This window comes from Chrysemys picta, chromosome 1, assembly GCF_011386835.1.
Source record: "Chrysemys picta bellii isolate R12L10 chromosome 1, ASM1138683v2, whole genome shotgun sequence".
Classification (NCBI taxonomy): Eukaryota; Metazoa; Chordata; order Testudines; family Emydidae; genus Chrysemys; species Chrysemys picta.
The window spans coordinates 294,946,929-294,966,126 of NC_088791.1; the positions used below are offsets into that span (position 1 = coordinate 294,946,929).

At 43.8% G+C, this 19,198-nt stretch overlaps 1 protein-coding gene across 6 annotated transcripts in view; it reads right to left on the reverse strand.

Annotated features, from left to right (window-relative positions):
- The window catches only part of ERICH6B (glutamate rich 6B), a 73,322-nt gene that overhangs the window by 4,588 nt on the left and 49,536 nt on the right, over positions 1 to 19,198 (reverse strand). For 4 of the 6 annotated variants that reach the window (XM_042842699.2, XM_065593521.1, XM_065593519.1 and 1 more), the window contains 8 exons: positions 17,961 to 18,028; positions 14,418 to 14,519; positions 13,166 to 13,320; positions 12,088 to 12,152; positions 11,316 to 11,431; positions 7,971 to 8,059; positions 7,502 to 7,654; positions 1,087 to 1,315 (listed from right to left, as the gene is read on the reverse strand). In XM_042842699.2, the coding sequence (XP_042698633.2) occupies positions 1,087 to 1,315; positions 7,502 to 7,654; positions 7,971 to 8,059; positions 11,316 to 11,431; positions 12,088 to 12,152; positions 13,166 to 13,320; positions 14,418 to 14,519; positions 17,961 to 18,028 (977 nt within the window). Of the gene's footprint in view, positions 1 to 1,086; positions 1,316 to 7,501; positions 7,655 to 7,958; positions 8,060 to 10,969; positions 11,214 to 11,315; positions 11,432 to 12,087; positions 12,153 to 13,165; positions 13,321 to 14,417; positions 14,520 to 17,960; positions 18,029 to 19,198 lie in introns of those variants that run through there. The other 2 variants (XR_010600736.1, XR_010600735.1) reach the window with 2 other exon arrangements.

Consider the following 19,198-nt stretch of genomic DNA (forward strand, 5'->3'; position numbering starts at 1 on the left):
CTACAAAGCCAAGCAAACCTTATTTAAAAGTCTAAGGAAGGACCAACAGTGTCCCTGGGGTCCTTCAAACAGGAACTGAGTAAAGTTGAGGGAATATAGGTGAAACTAATCCCTCCGTCTCCAATGTGTCTTTCTCCCACAAGCTAAATTTTTAAAAAGATGTGTGGGGAGATGGTGTAGTGGGACTTTCAGCTGTGCAGTAATCAATACAGCAGCTGAAGAAAAGTCTTGGGACTTGTGGTCTCCAGCTTACTGTTTATGGGTGTGAACTTGGATCTTCGCACTTTCAAAGCCGCGGGACACCCGCCACTTTAGCTAAAAGATTTCCATAGCTGCTAGCAATATAAGAACAATGGTAAAGAGCTGAGTAGTTCTGTTTTCATCCAGCAGAGGGCACTGATATACACATGTATGCCTGCAAGTTCACTACCCTATTATTAAGCCAAGTTCAGCAGGAGAGCTAGCTGGTCAGGAACCAGAATTTCCATTTCATTGGATTAGTTCTGAATTGGAACAAAAACCATTTAAGTTTCCTTAAAAACAGTTTCCTGCAAAACAGGATTTCTGGGGGAGAGGGAGAAAATAGTTTCAGGTTAATTGAAACATTTTGTTTAGAGAAAATCAAAACTTTTGTTTCAATTGACTTATTTTCTATAATACATTTCAAAATGAAAAGTAATTTTGAAACAGAATATTTTGATTTTTTTTGTTCTGAAAATGTTAAAATGGAATGTTTTAACCTTATCAAAATGCTTTTTATTTCTTTTCTGAATTGAAATGTCATCAGAATCAGGCCTGTAGGAAGTTTCAATTTTGCCAAAACAGCATTTTCTGACAGAAAAACGCTCCAGTGTACAATTTTCAGTTTGCTCTGTTCAGCAGCAATTGCAGATGTGGAATAAACTTACTGAATAGTCAGGAAGGATTTTTAACAAAGGACACTAACAGGACTCCAGAAAATGTCACATCTCAGTGGAGCCATTTCTAGGAAGAAGTTAATGCCCTGTCCATTGGGACAATTTAGTCCTATTAATTGGTAAATAGGAAATGGATATGTAATGCTGATGCTTAGTCTTGAGAACTTACCTTTAGCCTAGTCCCCATGTTGAAATAGATGCAGTTTTGTTGTTTAGTAAATGATAAGTAAATTTGCTCCTGAGCCACAATTTTAATCCTGATATAAATGTTTAGTTTCATGCAGATGGACTGGAAAGGAGGTGCATGAACATGATGGCTGAAGTCCTGCCAACTCCAGTGCTTCTGTCTTCTTCCTTTCTTATCAAAGTAGGAGCCAGTGAGGCGATCCAGATTCAGCCTAGAGAAAGAGTCTGAGTTAAGGCATGCAGAAGACAAAGTGCACACTGCCTGGGGAATATAAATAATTAAGAACGGCTCTGTTTGGCCTCTTAGGACCCATTCTCCTCTCACTGGTGTAATTGTTGCCATCAGTGGTAATTTCTCCTGATGTTCTGCAGTGTGAATGCGATCAGAATCAGGCCCAGCACGTTTTGTTTGTGAACTCAGCCAAACACAAAAGCTGCATTTACACCCTCTCAAGTGATGGATGCGCTTGTAAGCAGAGCTGAGTAGGAAATGGTTTTCTCATCCCAGGAACATTTTTGAGCTTTTTGAAAAAATTTTCCCAGTGCCAATCAGGATGAAAAGCCATGCTCAAAAGTTCTTGTGAACTGACAATCAAAAGAATAAATCAAATCTGGTCAGGTCAATCGTGATGTTTGGTTTCAACTTTGACTTTTTTATTAAAATTGTTAGTATAATTAGCTTCAATTTCTAAAGGAAAGGTTGGTTCAGATTGAAAACCAAATGGACATTTGTTTGGAAATGTCAAAATGGGATGTTTAGACAATTTCAAAGCAAATTTTCAAAAAAAAATGTTGAACCCAGAAATTTGTTGAAAATGACCTATTCCCTCAAACAGTTTTGGTATGTTCCTGACCTGCCCTACTTATCACAGTTTCCATAATGAAGGGAAAGTGGGGAAGGTGGAGGGGGCTCTAGGAAACAGATTTTCAAGGACTCTCTCCCACAGTTGTGGCCAGAGTTTCAAAAGCCCCTAGCTCCTGTGATGATACTTATGGCCAGGTTTTAAAAAAAGTTCAGTGCTCAACCTGCGGGGCTCTTCATCTGCCACCTGAATGGGAGTCGAGTTCTTGAAAATCGGCCCCAGACTGGCTGATGAGCTTTTTTTGACCCCATTGCGTCTGATCCAACTTAACTGATGTCCACTTGATTCACTTGGACCATACTGGCTTCATCCTAGCAAATAGCTATTCTACAGCCATCAGACACTTCATGGGTGTGGCCTGTCAAACTAAGGGGAAGCCAGTGTGTGTGGTGCATCTCCCACTGCTGAGCAAGTATTTGCTGCTAAAACCATACAAGTGTTTTCCCACCTCTGATCTATATTCCTGAGCTAAGGGAGCTCTCACCATTGGTATGTATCCCTTTGGAACTTTTCTTTTACAAAGTGGCACGGAGCTGGGCTGCAGTCTTTGCCCCCCACTATACACACTCACCACTGAACTCCTGGCTGTGGGTATCCAAAATGCAACAGAGATAACTGGCATACTTCTAAAAGCAGTTGGAGCAGGGTAGGTGCAGGTGTGCTGCTCCCAATGGGTGCTTATGACTAGCTGTGGAAGAAGAATGCTCCCTACGTAGTCTCTCGGAAGCATTTCTGGCTATAAGATTAACCACTTCCAAGCAGAAGGCCATCTCTCACCTGCTGTTCTCCAACATCTGTTTCCTGAGTATAATTTTCAATGGCCTCAAAAGGGGATTATTTAACTGAACATCGCAAATGCCAAAGCTGAGCAGCAACCTCACACACTTACTCCACAAAAATCTATTAAAGTAGCATCACAATTGCTTACTCCAGCTGCCTCTAGGAAAAGAAACTAGACTAGGCCTTGAGAGGGTCTTTCAACTGTTTTGATCATAAGTGTAAGGCACTCACATAGCATGGGGATGAGCACACTGTACATATAGTTAGGTAGTTTTTCATCTATCTGAGTGGAACTTAATTCCTTTGTTACTTTGTGGGCTGACACACACCCAGAAAATGATTTTGTGATGCTTTTTGTTTCCTAATTCCCACCAATAGAGCAAAACAACACTCCCTTTGCAGCTTTTCTTGAGAGTTTAAGTATAGCCACTTTGACAGTGAGTGGCTAGGCACTTATTGTGTGTGTTGTGTTGCTACATTATACATCCTGGTGGGTGATGGTCACCCCAGCGCGGAGGACCAGCCACACTAGGTTGATGCACCATGTAAGCCCTATTTTAAGGGTGTAAGTGAGGTGTAAGTGGTATCTCGGCCTAGTTCTGCTCCTGTGCCTAGTACTGAATTTCATTCTGCTGTGTTTATTCAGCAGGAACGCTGAGAAGGTCTTGTGTGGGACAGGCAGCAGGGGCTCACATATTCTGGTTTGGCCTAGCAGTGCAAGTCTTTTGGGCCCAAAGTGCTTTGTGACCTGTTTTCTATTCTGAATGGTGATGTCATGCCCTAGTCCAGGTGTGGCCAACCTGTGGCTCCGGAGCCACATGCAGCTCTTCAGAAGTTAATATGCGGCTCCTTAGATAGGCACCGACTCCAGGGCTGGAGCTACAGGCGCCAACTTTCCAAGGTGAGTGTGTGGGGGTGCTCACTGCTCTGCCCCCACTCCGCCCCTTCCCACCCCCTCCCCCAGAGTCTCCTGCATGCCACAAAACAGCTGATCGGGAGATGCGGGGAGGGAGGGGGAGGCGCTGATTGGCAGGGCTGCCGGTAGGCAGGAGGTACTGGGACCGGGGGTGGGGAACTGATGGGGGGCTGCTGACGTATTACTATGACTCTTTGGCAATGTACATTGGTAAATGCTGGCTCCTTCTCCAGCTCAGGTTGGCCACCCCTGCCCTAGCTATTTCTCCTCATAGTGGAATCAAAGAGAGAGCCCTTTCAGGCTCCCCCAAAAAGGCCTTGATGCTGTCTATAACATGCAGTCTGACACATTTTTATTACAGTGAGAGTCCAAAGGTCCATTGGATTTCACTCTATGACTAGAAGAGCGGTACTCAAACTGTGGGCCGCGACCCCACTTTAATGGGGTCACCAGGGCTGGCATTAGGTTTGCTGGGACCCAGGGCTGAAGCCCCACTGCCTAGGGTCAAAGCCAAAGCCCAAAGGTTTCAGTTCTGAGTGGTGGGTCTCAGGTTACAGGCTGGCTTTGCCCCACCCAGGGCAGCAGGGCTTGGGCGGGCTCAGGCTTCAGTCCCCCCTCCTGGGGTCATGTAGTCATTTTTTTTGTCAGAAGGGGGTCACAGTGCAATGAAGTTTGAGAACCCCTGGCCTAGAAGATTAAATATCTGAAGAATTACACTCTGAGGAGCTAACGCTGTATCCCGGCAGCTTGGACGAGGAGAAATGAATGTGAATTGGGGCTGTGCCGCCGGATGCTCCTTGCTTTAATGTAACTCACCTCCCTTGCTCAATGTTGATGCTGTGGCTCAAACTCTGCCATCATTTCCACTGGCAACACCCACCCCCTTCCAGCTATAGGGTTGCCTCTGTGTAAATGACAACAGTTGATAGCCTCATATTTTCATTACAATTTTGCCCATATGTTAAAAGGATCTGATCCTGAGCTAGTGAAATCAGTGGGAACACTGCTATTGACCTGAGTGGCTGTAGAATCAAGTCATGTAAGTTAGCACCTACATATTTGTATCTCTCTATGATCATTTCTCTTTCATTGCCAAACAACAAATCAGTATGTATTTGTACCTTATACATGTGCAGCATTTCAATTAAAACTTACTACCTGTTCTCTGTATTTGTGTGTGAGAGAGCTGACTTGCTGGATAAAGAGAGCTGAATGAAATAGAAAATCAGCACAAATTCACAAGATACAACACGGGCAGAGAGACAATTGGGGAGATCTCTCTGACAACTGATAAATGACCCCCCCGCAATGAGGAGTTCGGATAGTTTTTATAATTCAGCCTATATGTCAGTCTGAATTTTTGTCTAGTTTAAATATAAAGAAATTGGTTCTTACCTCACTGCTACACAAAACTGACCAGAACAGCAATGGCCGGTGAACGGCTCAGCAGCCACGTTAAGTTGTGTGTCAAGTATTAAAAGAAATGCAAAAACAATAATACACCCCAGCTAAGCTGCTCTGGAGCACAAATTGAAGACATGTTTGAACTGGTCTATGTCAAAATTAGATGGCACGAAAGTGGATTAGTTTTATTTTGAAACCAAGGGTTTTTTTAAAAATGTATCGTAATAATAGTTTATTCTATATAGCCCTTAGCTTTGCTCGGCACATCATTGTAGAGAGAAACTATCCCCTCTCACAACAGTACAGCTATAAAGCAAGGACCAGATCCTTGGCTAGTGTAAATCAGCTACACCATCTACACCAGCTCAGGATCTTGGCCCTCATGTTCCCCCCCAAAAAACTTGTACCAAACCCAAAAGAAACCTGGAGTGATTATGTGTTAACTCAAAGCACTGAAGAAAGGCAGAGGCAGATCAACTAAGTGCACTGTAAGTTGTGATTATGGAATGAGAAGCACATGGTTAAGCAATTTTAAATTTTAAGATTACTCAGCGGCAGTGCATTTCCATACACTCATTCTCATGGTGAAAATAGGCTTGTGACTATGATGCTTGCTTCTCTCTGGGATTTGCTATTTGCTGCTGCACTATAATATTTCTCTTTCTGATCCATGAGTACTGCCGTGGCCCAATTGCCATCGGAATGCGAACAAGTGTAGGTGATGTGATCTGGCTCCAGTTGGTGAAAACATTAAAAATGAGGGAACGTGGTCTATAATCACAACTGTAGACAGAAAGAAGGAATGAAACAAATGGCTGGAATACTTCTGAAAACAAGAGGAGCCACCATTGCGTTCTTAAAACAAATGCACAGGCATTTCCAGACCAGAGAGCCAAAGAAGAGTATTGGAAAGCCAGCAGGAGAGAGAGATGGAAAACAGAGGATCAAGTCTAAGGGGTCAGTGGTATTTGACTGCTGCTAGGAATTGCTGTGTTAGAGTGTTGTAAAAATCATCCTGCTTCATGATGGATGAAAGAGCAATGTGTCTTGAGGCAAATACTGGGAGTGTAGTGGCCTTTATGGACGTGTTATTACAAAAGCTATTTGCAATGATTTGTAATATCCAGTAAGACATTTAATGTATCCAATAATTAGTTTCAACACAGGGAGGACTTGTAAAATTTAAATCAGCACACGCTTGCTTCTCAGTGTAAGAGATTAAAATGAAAAACTGATATTTATATGCTGCATTGATGTCTTTCATTCCCTGGCTTTTTAAGGTAAACTTTCTGGGGGGCGGGGAGTTGGAAATTAGGATGTTACGACTTAAAAAGCAGGGATTCCTGTTGCAAACAATCTATCTATAGATATTAGGGTTTAGTCTATGGAAGAAATTGGTCACCTGAGTAATTCTTTATGGCCTGGAGCATTCACTGGATATGAGAAACAAACCAAATGCAAGGTTGCCATGAAACCAAATGATACCGGCCCTTACAACTGCCATTCCGATGCACAGACTAATGTACAGAGCCTGGGCAAAACAGACTGGGAGGTAAAAGCCAGGAATGTTGGCATAACTGGGTTTAAGCCAACTGATAGCAAGGGGGTAGCAATAGACTGAGACTTGTAACTGGGGTAATCAAACTCTGCTGACCACTCAGAATTACTGGCAACTGGCCCAAAGACCTTGGTCTACAATTAATATATATAAACCGGAGCAGACAGCAACTACTGCCCTCTTTAAAGAAGAGGTGTGACACTCTCGCTACAAATACCAGCATGTCTTGGGCTGAACGGCCCTGGCCTCAATTTACAATGGAGTACCATACCTCTGGATTAGGTCTGAGGGTAGTGGGCTGCCTTTGGTCCACTGTCGCTATCTCTTTAGTGGAGTATGCTGATCGGTTTTGGCTCAGAGTTAGCTTGTGCTCCCCTGTTTGTTGTATGAATTATTGGCTCCTGTCATATGCACACATTGCAAGCTCCTCAGGACAGGGGCCACCTTTTGTCCTATGTTTGTACAACACCTACCATAGGGCCCTAGTCTGTGATTGGGGCTCATAGGTGCTGCTGCAATACTCAATAATCAATCAAGGCTGGATGGGTCAAATGAGCACCCATAGGTTTTAGAACGTAGCTACACTCACCCTCCACATTCTTAGCTATTGGATGCACTGGGAGCAGTCCAAAGGTCACTCTGTAACCCCCTGTTCACCCCCAGAGCTGGGCTCCCCCAAGTCCCAGTGGCACATCGCTCCTCCTCTATGACCAGCTAGCAAGTGGCTCAGCTCCTTCCCTAGGAGAGCTGGCACCACTGCAGCTGGTGGAAGTGTGCCAAATCTCCAGCCGCTCCTGCCTGCTTAGCTATCCTCACCGCTTCCTGGCTGCAATCATTAGTACTGGCTGGAAGACTGTCTAACAGTATTTGTGCTCACCAGATGAGCCCATTCCTATGGTAGCATGTGGCATAGCCGCGGTTTGTGAAGAATGCTCGAATCCCTGAGTATGTGTGATCCTCTAGGATGACGTATATAAACTGTACTTCCTTGACATACACGATCAGGATGGCAATGTTACCTGATGGATAACTGGGAAATAGTTAAGGAAAACCCTCCCCCCAAAAACAAACAAACACTCCCCCACAGTGCCTGCAATAAGGCAGATTTCGGTGGAACACCCCCGCCGGGAGACGCAAAGGATCAGATTCTTGGCTGGTTTTAATCAGCGTAGCACCACTGCAGTTACTGAAGCTAAGCCGCTTTACACCAGCTGCGGATTTGGCTCACAACGTTGAGACATCGTTTATCTGTTAATACAGGAGGAAACTCATAGCCAGAAAAATCTTCAATTAGAGCATTTTGAAATTTGGCCCACTATTTAAAGGAATACATCTTTGCGGGATACAAAACCTGACCTGTCCCATCTGGAAAAAGAAGAAAGAATTTCTGCCCATCAGGATAATATCTTCTTACAGGGTCACGAGCATGACAATTCTGTAGAAATAAAATGATTTGGTGAAGAGAGAAAGCGTGGGTCGAGGGGAGGCGTTCCAGGCCTAACACCCATCAGGAATTTTTTGCGATTGTGTATGCAGCACATGCACCCCAACTAAAAATCCGTAACAATGTGACAGAGAGGCTTAGATTCCAAATACGATATTCACGAACAATTTCGCCTCCAATATTTGCTCATCTCCAACTGGGACCAAAGGATTTGGCCCAATAATATAAATCTATAGCTGCTGTATCTCCCATTTTACCCTTGAAGTTTGTTTTGTTTGTTTTTAATTAAAAGTCTGCTAACTTTCACAGGAGACGACACCCTCCATATTTATATTTTACACGTCTTCTATACAAAGCTCGGCTCTTTAATTTATATTGGTAGCCTTTCCCCGATAATATTTTGCCAAGAGGCTTTCTTTCCATCAGACACACAAGTTAATTTACCCTGCAATGTACTGACAGATGATTGCAGAGAAAATATAAACATGTCTTTACTTAGGGGTTGGCTTCAAGCACTGCATGAGGTTGAGCTCCATGCTTCCTTGTAGGAATGAACAGCAGAGCCATTTGCTTCTCCTAGAAGAATGCTGAACAGTTTGCTCTGTGTGTGGGGGGCGGGGGTGGAGGGGGAGGGAAGCGGGAGCAACTTTACAGTCTAGCATTTTAGCATTATTAAAGCAACAGCTAATTCAGAAATGCAGAAAGAGGCCTTCCCTGCCATCTCTCTCTCTCCAGGAGATTAGAGGTCCACCTCAGTAGCTTCCAGGCTTATGCATTTCTCCTGTGTGAAGTGACTGATTCTGGCCATAACAAGAGCTCTAATTTATAACCCAAGGATGTACATTTTGGCTCTGCAAACTAGCTAAAAATGATCTCCTGGTTGTGAGGGGGTGGGCAGGGAGAAATAAATGTTCCTCTCGCTTCCATTTTTCGAAGACTTTTTATGAAGCGCAAAAGTAGACGGTTCGAGATAGGAGGCTTTGTCATGCACATAGCTCACAGGGGAAAGTAGTGTAATGGATTTCTAGATCTACAATAAAAAAAATCCCACCGCTTGTGATGTAAATCAAGGTAATTTTCATGTAAATGTATGGGCCCTGTAACATTTTCTGCTTTGGAAAGCAGGAGAGATTTCAACATAACAGCCCAGCCCTTGTTCAAAATGCAGGTTTGGTGCTGAACGCCTTCTATTCCCATTGTCTTCCATGGGAGCTGCAGGTGATTGGCACCACACAGGAGAGCCTCAGGCCCATGGAGTAGTAACTTACTCTTTGGGTACTGCCATTCTTCTTCATGTATGTGCAATGTGCTTCAGGTGGCACGTGACCAAGATTCATCACCGAATTTGGTCCACTGGTAGGATCATTAGCTTCCCCAGCTCTGGCTGGGTACTGACAGGGAGTGTGACGTACTGGAGACAATAGGATTGAAACTCCTCATAAAATAAGGGGCTACTCAAGAGCAGCAAGGCCCTAGATTATTGGCTGTAGTTCAGGGACATGGATCTGAAGAAACCCTTTCAGGGAGTGAATGAAGGAGCAGAGGTGTGGAGTCAGGAGGGTAAAGCCAACATATCATATTGCTGCCCTCCTGTATATAACCTGGTTTCCAGTCCAGTGTAAATCATTGGCCTTTGCGAATACATATGTCTACACAGTATACATCTGTTATAAAAGCAGTTGAACACTTCCAGCAAATCACATCCCACTCCAGAGGCACATCCTGGTGTAAACAAACTGGCTCCCTGCATAACTTTCAGCTGTGCCTGCTTAAGAAGCACCACACTCAATTCAGCTTCAAATTCACCTCTGTCCAGACAGGTCTGCTGTTACCTCGCTGTTTATATTACTGACACCAGCAATGTGAAACGGCGGGGAAACAGTCTACAAGAAACCAGAGAGATGCTGAAGGATGGATCCTGCATATCTCTGGCTCTCGCCTCTGCTGTTTGGTCGTGGTGGTTTTGTGTTAGGTCTATGTCACGTATTTGGTCCCAGCCAGATGAAGAGCTCTGTTACCTGTCTCTCTCTTGGTAAAATGGATGGGCCTCTTACCATGGATGGACAAAATAAAAAGTCCTTTGTAACTCTGAAAAATTAGCTACTTTGCATGGAAAATTGTTCCCTCCCTCCTCCCCCACCTATTTCGAGAATGCAGAAGGGAGTATGAGAGCACTGGTCTGAACCAAGCATACTGCTTAAGAGCAGCTACTGTGCCTGCTTTGATTCACCTCCCACCCATCCCTGCCAGTGCTTCTCAGTACTAATATGCAACATCCATACTATTCCCTGACTGAATCGCTAGTGAGAGACACCCACTACTGGAGTCACATTGTGAATAGCCTCCTGGGTAGAACTGGAGACAAGAATCAGACATTAGTTCCATGCTCACTGATGAGCGATGCTAGGATTTGAAGTTGGCTCTCTAAAGCTTTCGAGCTGGACAGAGCTCTTCTTCAGGTCTAGGTGAAGAAGAGCTCTGCATAGGTAGCTTGAAAGCTTGTGTCTCTCACCAACAGAAATTGGCCAATAGAAGATATTACCTCACCCACCTTGTCTCTGGGGCAAGTTACATAATTTTGCTGTGACTCTGTAAAATGGGGATAATAATAATTCCTTTCTCTCAATTGTTGTCTGTCTATTTTGACTGTAAGGTCTTTCGGAGCAGGGACTCGCTCTTAATGGGTTTGTACAGTATCTAGCACAATGGAGGCCTGATTTCTGTTGGGACCGCTCAGGGCTAGTACAGCACAAATAAATTAATAATAATAAACCATGTCTCTGGGCAGTTCATAGAATAGACTGCATCCTCCTGAATCTCTCTTTTGGGGTTGTCCTTTCCGCAGGTAGGAGGGCTTTGTATGCTAGTTACAGGATTCACAGGTACTTGCAGTGTACTCACCTTACGGCCCAGCTCTGGGACAAGCCCCTGAATAGACACGTAAAGTGGAGTACACAGTGGTGAGAGGGCTGGACAGTTGTGCCAACTCCCAGAGAGCGGTGTTCTCTTTAAAGCAGAAGCTCAGCATATTCTTCTCACCGTTCGAGTGAAGGGTTTCATGTCACCATCCCACTGTTCTAAGTCCCATTGAGATTTTCTGTCACAGGTGTCGCTGCCCTTATAACAGCGCTTTCAAGAGATGTTGCTGAATAGACAAAATCTCGTGAGCATTCAGACAACTTACCTATGTGGAGTGATAGGTACTAGCATCAAAAGACAATACAGCCATCAGGTTATCATCACACACCTTTAAGTGCTCTGCTCTGAACTCTGTACCCAGGTCTTCAAGAGTCTGAGGCAGCACTGGACCAACAACTGGGACCTCTTCTTGGGGTTGCGAGAATTTAAATGAAATTTTGGTCACTGAAACAATTTTAAAATGAAGGTGTTCAGGGAATTCAGTACAGCTCTGCCTCCCAAAGCTCAGAGTTAGCCCTAATCTCATCGATATCGTGGAGCTTCTATTTAAGGATAAACCAATTGGAAGGAAACTTTAGTCTAGACATCATGAAAAAACGGACAATGAGCTCTATAGGTCTGTCTACACTGCGTCTGGGAGTGAGCCTCCCAGACCAGGTCCACTGACTTGTGCTAGTGGAGCTCGTGCTAGTGCACTAAAAATAGCTGTGTAGACGTTGCACCTCAGGCTTCCAAGCATGGGGGGAGGGCGGGCACTGAGAGACTGAGCGCCAGCCTGAGCTGCAGTGTCTGTACAGCAATGTTTAGCACGCCAGGGTGAGCCCTGCTAATACAAGTATGTCTATGAACACACTCCCAGGTGCAGTGTAGACATACCCCATGAGCCTGTGGGAGAGTTTCCCAACGGGAGTGAGGAAAACCCCATTGCTTAGGGTAGTTAAACTAAATGGCCAATATGCTATCAAATGTTCTGTAGGGAACAATCCTGCACTGACCAGAAGATGGATTACATGTGACTTAATAGGTCTCTTGCATCCTTGTCTGATATGATTCTAAATCAAACACAATGACTAAAACAGTACCATGGTAACCGTACTTACAGGCACCAAACTTGATATACCGCTCATACAGTTCCCTGTATTTATCAAAACCTCTCTCTTGCAACCTAAGGACAACAAACAATATATTTTAAAATAACACACTTGTTTTTGGCTAAACAATTTCAGAAAAACATGTGACATTAGGTCATGATGTCCTACCTGCACATTTACATATATAAATAATTACTCCACCTGAACACCCCAAGTCATGCCAACATTGTTGTCTGCCCAGCAGGGCCTTCTCTGAGAGGCAACACTGAGGTGGGGTCCAGCAGGACTATGGGACCCCTCTACTCCCTTCAGGAGCCACTGTCTCTGGGTCCAAAAGAAAAGGCTTTATTGCTTGTCTATGTATATGACCACATACGAAACTGAGGAGAACATGGAATTCTACATGCAGTGCTCCATCAGTTACGCTCTAGTGTATTCATTAAGAAATGTAGTGGAGAGGGATTCCTGATTCCTGCAAAGGGTTCTGGATAATGAGAGACGGTAAAGGAATCACCTGAGGTTTTTCTCCCACATGGTAGGAGAACCTGACCATGCCCAGTTATTTACACTGGATGGCTCCAGCACAGACCCCAGTGCCTTACTTCTTGCAAGGAGGCCCTGCCTTTTGATGGGGGATCAGAAGGAAAGTTAAATGCCCCAATGCACTCGATAGTACCCCCTTTCTAGCGCCTCTCACAGGGTTGGAAGGGGAGAGGGGGAGAAGTCCACAATGCAGCCAACAATACAGCACCTGCAGAGTGGGTTTTGAGAAATCTCTCTGGCTGGGCTGCTGAGTCGGGCTTACTCTGTCTGGCTTACCCTGATTGTTCGCTGCACTCTGCAGGGTCGGGGTGAAGATCTCCTAGATGGGGGTTCTCTTTGTGGCTTCAGGAGTCCCCACAGCAGTCTCCTGCTTAGGGCACTCCTGTTCCTCCCCATCCTGAGCTGACTGCAGTTTCCTCCTTTTTAAATGCCTTCTCCCCTACCATACATGATTGACAAGGCTGGGCTAGCCCTGTCGCTAGGGCCTCTCTGGCACCTTCCTCATCAGCATGGGGTCTATGCACCCCCTCACAGAGACACTTACTGTTGCTCAAGTTTCTTTCTGGTTTCACTCTCTAGCACTGTTTGCGAAAGGTGAGGATGAGGAGCAATGTCAATCTCTTCATCAAATGAGGTGCTTTCCATCAGCTCCTTGATCACACACTCAAACACTTCCTTGTACGTCCTGCAGCACAAAAGCTACAAAATACACCAGACGTGGGAACACAGTGGGACCAGCCTACAGGGAACTGGCAGAAAGTGTAACCTTTTCCACACTTGACTTCACATTCTTCCCAACAGGCAAGCAGTCTGAGATTAGGCAAGATCATCTCATGAGTGATGCAGGATTTTCCCACTTCATATGGCTTTATTAATGCCAGTAAACCAGGTTCTCTGCTTAGCACCATTGCATCAGCTGAGGATCTGGCCTGTTGACTCACCACTGCTCCATTTCCAAGAACCCCACGCTTCTGTATCGCAAGCTACAGCTCTTCCTCAAGCCAGACGGTCTCCCTCCAACTTTGCTTCTCTGACCATCCACTCCTTCAGGGATCTCTTCCCATTCCCCCCTCAACACCCATGCCCCAAAGGTGCTCCTCTTTTCTCCCCCTTGCCTTCTTAATCCAATTTCCTATCCACTCCAAACTGCTTGTCATCCAGCTCCTCACAACCCCCTCCATACTGCCCCCTTAGCCCTGCTTCTGCCTTCCTCCCCAACTCTGATGTCTGGTCGTTGCCCTGCTTCCCACATAACAATTATCACTACAGCACATAGCAGGAGCTTTCTTCGTTTGTCTCCCTCCCCTTTCCATAACGTATCATCCTACATTTATGGATACTCAGGCTCAGATTAAAAAGGTGACTTGCTTCTGGTCACACCTCAAGTCCATAGTAGAAATATGAACAAATCACAAGAGTCCTGAATCTCAGACCTTGCACCCTGGTCACTGGACCAAACTGCTCCCATTTTTTGTTGTGGATTTTCCCTCCATTGGTATAATTCACAATGATTTTTGGGTGACCCTGTCTTGTGTCCAACTGCTGATGGCAGCAGGAATTCTTGGGGATGTTGGGATGCCAAATTTTCTTCCTTCCATGGTACTACTTGACCAAAGTATAATCCTGAATATGTTACAAAAGACCTAGCAGTTCCCTCACCTCCACAGTCCTGGCCTAATCACGTATGTTTGGAACTAGTTATCAGGAACTGCGAGGGCCTGGTAATGTATTGGCTTTGCTGCTGGAAGATTACCAGGAAAAGATAGCTTAATTATTTAAGTAGCACAGCTACTCACAGTTTCCAGTGGTTCTGTGTCCAGGTCTTCTACTGTTGGGATGGGCTTTGCAACAGCCTTACAAAACTCACAGTTTTCAGGTACTTCAGCTAAGTGATTTTCCTCAGCGGACAAAGGAAAATGGTGAAGAGCATTAGCTTTTTAAAAAAAAAATTAATTGTACTTAAAGCTTAGCTGCTCACATGAGAAAATCACATTTATCTAAGAAGAGTCAAGTTTGCACCTCTCCATAACTACCACTATCAATAAGGTGATGTCATGAGGCTATGCAGGAAGTTCTAGGTTATGTGTGACAATCTGTATTCCCAAGTGAATTGCTGATCTTTACTCTTTCATCAAAGCTGGATGAAAAGTGTTAATTGTGTTTCATGGGAAATTTTGAAAAAAAAAATAGTTTGTTTTTTTCAAAAAAGTTTCTTTTTTTTCTTTTTTTTTTTAGGTTTTGATGAAAAAAAAAATGAAAAACAGATTTAAAAAAAAAGAAAAGAAAAAGAAAATTCCTGAAGTTTTTAAGGCAATTTCTACAAAGAACAGATTCATAGATTCCAAGACCAGAAGTGACCAGTGTGATCCTCTAGTCTGTGTCTAGATGACACTGGCCAGAAAACTTCCCCAACACAATTCCTAGAGCAGATTTTTTTAGAAAAACATCCAGTCTTGGTTTAAAAATTGTCAGTGATGGAGAATCCACCACAACACTAGGTAAATTGTTCTAATGGTTCCTCACCTTCATTGTTAAAAATTTACACCCTATTTCCAGTCTGAATTTGTCTAGCTTCATCTTACAGCCATTGGATCACATTATACCTTTCTCTGCTAAATTGAAGAGCCCATTATTAAATATGTGTTCCCAAAATATTTTATAGGTACTTATAAACTATGATCAAGTCCTTTAACCTTCTATTTGTTAAGCTAAATAGATTGAGCAAATTGATTCTGTCACTATCAGACTTGTTTTCTAATCCGTTTATCATTCTCCCGGCTCTTCTCTGACCCTCTTCAAATTATCAACATCCTTCTTGAATTGTGGACACCATAACTGGACATGGTATTCCAGCAGTGGACACATCAGTGCCAAATATAGAGGTAAATTAACCTCTCTATTCCTACTTGAGATTCCTCTGCTTATACATCCAAGGAGTGCATTAGCCCTTTTAGTTACAGCATCACACTAGGACCTCATGCTCAGCTGATTATCCACAGCGATGCCCAAATCTTTTTCGGAGTCACTGCTTCCCAAGATCATGTCCCCCATCCTGTAAGTATGGTCTACATTCTTTGTTCCTAGAAAGAATAGTCTAATTTCTTGAAAGAACTGACAAGTCAGACTGTACAGGGCTCTGGAAGAGTTATCATCATCTATCATACAAGTCTTGACATTTAGATGAATATGTTAATGAAGTATTATTATTATTAGAGTATTGCCATTATGGTCTATAATGCTAATGTGTCTGCTCTGCAGGCAAACAAAATCCATGTAATAAAATCTTTTCAAATATTTGTTGAAATAAGTTACTGCCATAAACAGGAGACAGCTTTCAAAAATGATTTTCATATATACACACATCATAGATGGACATTCCCTTTTGGTCTGCGTATTTCTTTGTTTAGCTTTAAGCTAACAGCTCTTTTTAACAGCCAAGTCAGATCTATAAGATCCTGAATGTAAGGGGTGAAGAGAGAGTTGATATATCACAAATTGGAAGGAATCACTATCATTACAGCAGGGGAGCCCAACTTTGCCCAATGGAGGGTTGTAACGGGAAGCTGACAGAAGAGTGAAGGCCACAGCTACAGTAAACTGCATAGCACAGAGGCTATTGTTTAAGATGGAGCATTGCATGCTGAGACCAGAACCTCCATATTAACGATGAGGCTTCCTTGCACTGTGTGGGCCTGCTCGGGTTCCCTCCTCGGCCACCTCTGAACTAGAGCAATGTAAACATCTAAGGAGGAGGGATAGCTCAGTGGCTTGAGGATTGGGCTGCTAAACCCAGGGTTATGAGCTCAATCCTTGAGGAGGCTACTTAGGGATCTGGGGCAAAATCAGTACTTGGTCCTGCTAGTGAAGGCAGGGGCTGGACTCAGTGACTTTTTGGGGTCCCTTCCAGTTCTATGAGATAGGTATATCTCCATATATTATTATTACAATCCTCCCCCACCCCCCAGCCCCAACTGAAATGCTGGTGGAAGTAGAAACAGAGAGATAACCAACTAGCCCTCTTTTTTGTCTATTTTAAACTGGGTGATGGCTAAGCATATAACACTGCAAAGGAGGAAAATAAGATTGAGTTTGAGAGGCTGAAATACCAGAGGGTCTGACATCGGTCGCCTTTTAAACTTGGCTTCACTTTGAGAAGCTGCAAAACCAGCAGAAGGATAAGGAAGACAATTCGACACATCACACACCCACATGTTTTTCATTAGGTCGCCATGGCTCGAGAGCCATCTGCTGTCTGAGTCAGTAACATCTACTCTTTCCTTTTCTTGTCAAACTACTCCCGTTGTTTTGATGGTCAAATGTAAATCTCTCTTAAAGGGAATAGCATTCGCCTCTTCAGCAATTTTTGGTCTATTGTCAAGAAAGCAAAGCTAACTTCCTTTCCCCTGGACACTACTCTCAGTTTCAGGAGTGTCAAAACATCCCAAGAGAGCCCTTTTCTGGAAGCTAGATGTCTTTTCTGAAAGGCATCTCACCACAGACCTGACAAATCTTACACTACCTGACTGGAAATATAACCACATGGTATTAGTAGGGTCAGGGAAAACAAGCCCTGCCTAAAATCCTCTCTGTTACTGAAGAGTCCTTAGGTTAGACCCACTTTTGGTGTAACTCTATGGAGATCAATGGAGTTATACCAGTGATGAATTTGGCCCTCTGTTTCTGTGTGTCAGGTGCAAGGAACTTTCCACGAGCTTCCCTCCGATTTTCATTGAGGAGCTGCCTTCCTTTGTCTCTCTTTGTTCTGAGAGAATTTAGTACTTGTCAGAGGTGGTGAAGTGATGCCCCACAGGACACCATTTATCCACAAACAACACTGCAACCTTTCCCCCAAAGCCTACCCACAAAAGAAAGCAAAAATAAGCATGCCTCAACCTTAACCAGAAGGGACAGAACCTCTGTGTGGGAGGGGATCGTTCAGTTTTAATGCTCATTCAGTTGTCAGCTCCCCTCTGAGCTGAGACTGATGAAAAAGTTGCCCGAGTGAGAGAGGCTTTTTTGACGTGAACATGTATCCAGCACAGACTGGACTGAGATCCACCCACTCACTTCACACAGGCCACCAAACAGCATCGGGGAAAATGTTGTCACAGCCCCATCCTCAGCTGATGTAAATTGGCAGAGCTCCACCAAGTGAAAAAAACTCGCCAATTTACACCAGTTTACACCAGTTGGCTGTGAGTCTCTATAAGCACAGGTTGGGTGTGGAATAGTGACCTACAGGCGAAAGGCTCCATTGTCCAGTACCACTTCCTTGAGCCATGCAGCTTCCTCTTTATCAATGACTGGTGTATTCATTTTAATTTCTCCATGGGCCTCACCTCATCTAGGAACAGGGTAGTTATTTTCAGGTCATCACGAATCGCCTCTTCTGAATCGGGCCCTGGGGCTTTTTGTATGAACAAGACAAAGACGTGAATTAGCCTTCGCTCACTGTGTAGAAATGTTTTGACATTTGCATCAATTGTCAATTCACCCACAGAGGTGCTGGAATCAAAAATTTCAAACCTGACTGCCTACGGTTAGGCTCCCACATCTATCCTTAGGCAGCTCAACATAAGCGGCCTAACTTTCAATGGTGCTGAGGAGCTTCTGTTGATTTCTATAGAGTCTGTGGGTGCTTGGCACTTCAGCCCATTTAAATCCATATGTAGCCACCTAAATGTAAGTGCTTAGGTTTTCAGCTGTGGTGTCCAATTCCAGGCACGTTAACAGGGGCTGATTTTCAAAAAGCGGAGAACACCCTCCCTTTGAAAAATCATCTCTCCCACACCTTAACAAAGTCACTTGTCACATGGATTTAGAAGCCTAATTTTAGGAACCCAGGTGTGGACATTTTGACTTTGGCGAGTAACATATAAGGAAACTTTGCAAAGAGGGTGTAATAATTTATATACACTTCTGAATTTCGGTGTATAGTATAGAAGATGGATTATAAAAGTGTTTCATAGTAATAAACTATATACTAGACTGCAAGAATTGATGAAAATGAGTTATTACAGTATAATACAAATGTCTTATTATGGCAGGCTATAAACTTCTATATATTATAATTTTTAAGAGCATGATGATGCACAGAAAAATAAGATCTATAAAATCTGTGTCAAGAACAAAAATAAGTTAGAAGCAACTTTACTCAGATTATTAAATAGCTACGATAACATCCAAATGTCACTCGTTAGTGCCCCTCTGCCAGGTTTTTATAAACTGGAGAGAGAGTGGATACTTTATATGCATTCTCAGCTAATTTCAAGACAGATAATTTCCCACATTAAGGCAGAGTAGTTCAAGTGTGGCCCATGAAACCCTACTCTACTGCCTATCACCACCTTCATCTTTAATACAACATCCCGGATCAAGGAAATATGGCTTCTCAGATCCAGATGGAGAGTTCCATTGCAGTGAATCCATAGGTAGAGACAGCGGACACAATGATATGGACACATCCCACCCACAGACACAAAGGAAGCTGGGACTAGAACTCGTTTTCCTTTAATTCCTCCCAAAAGGCCTCTACCAAAGGAAAACTCTGGGAACTGCTATGGGCAACATGTCACCT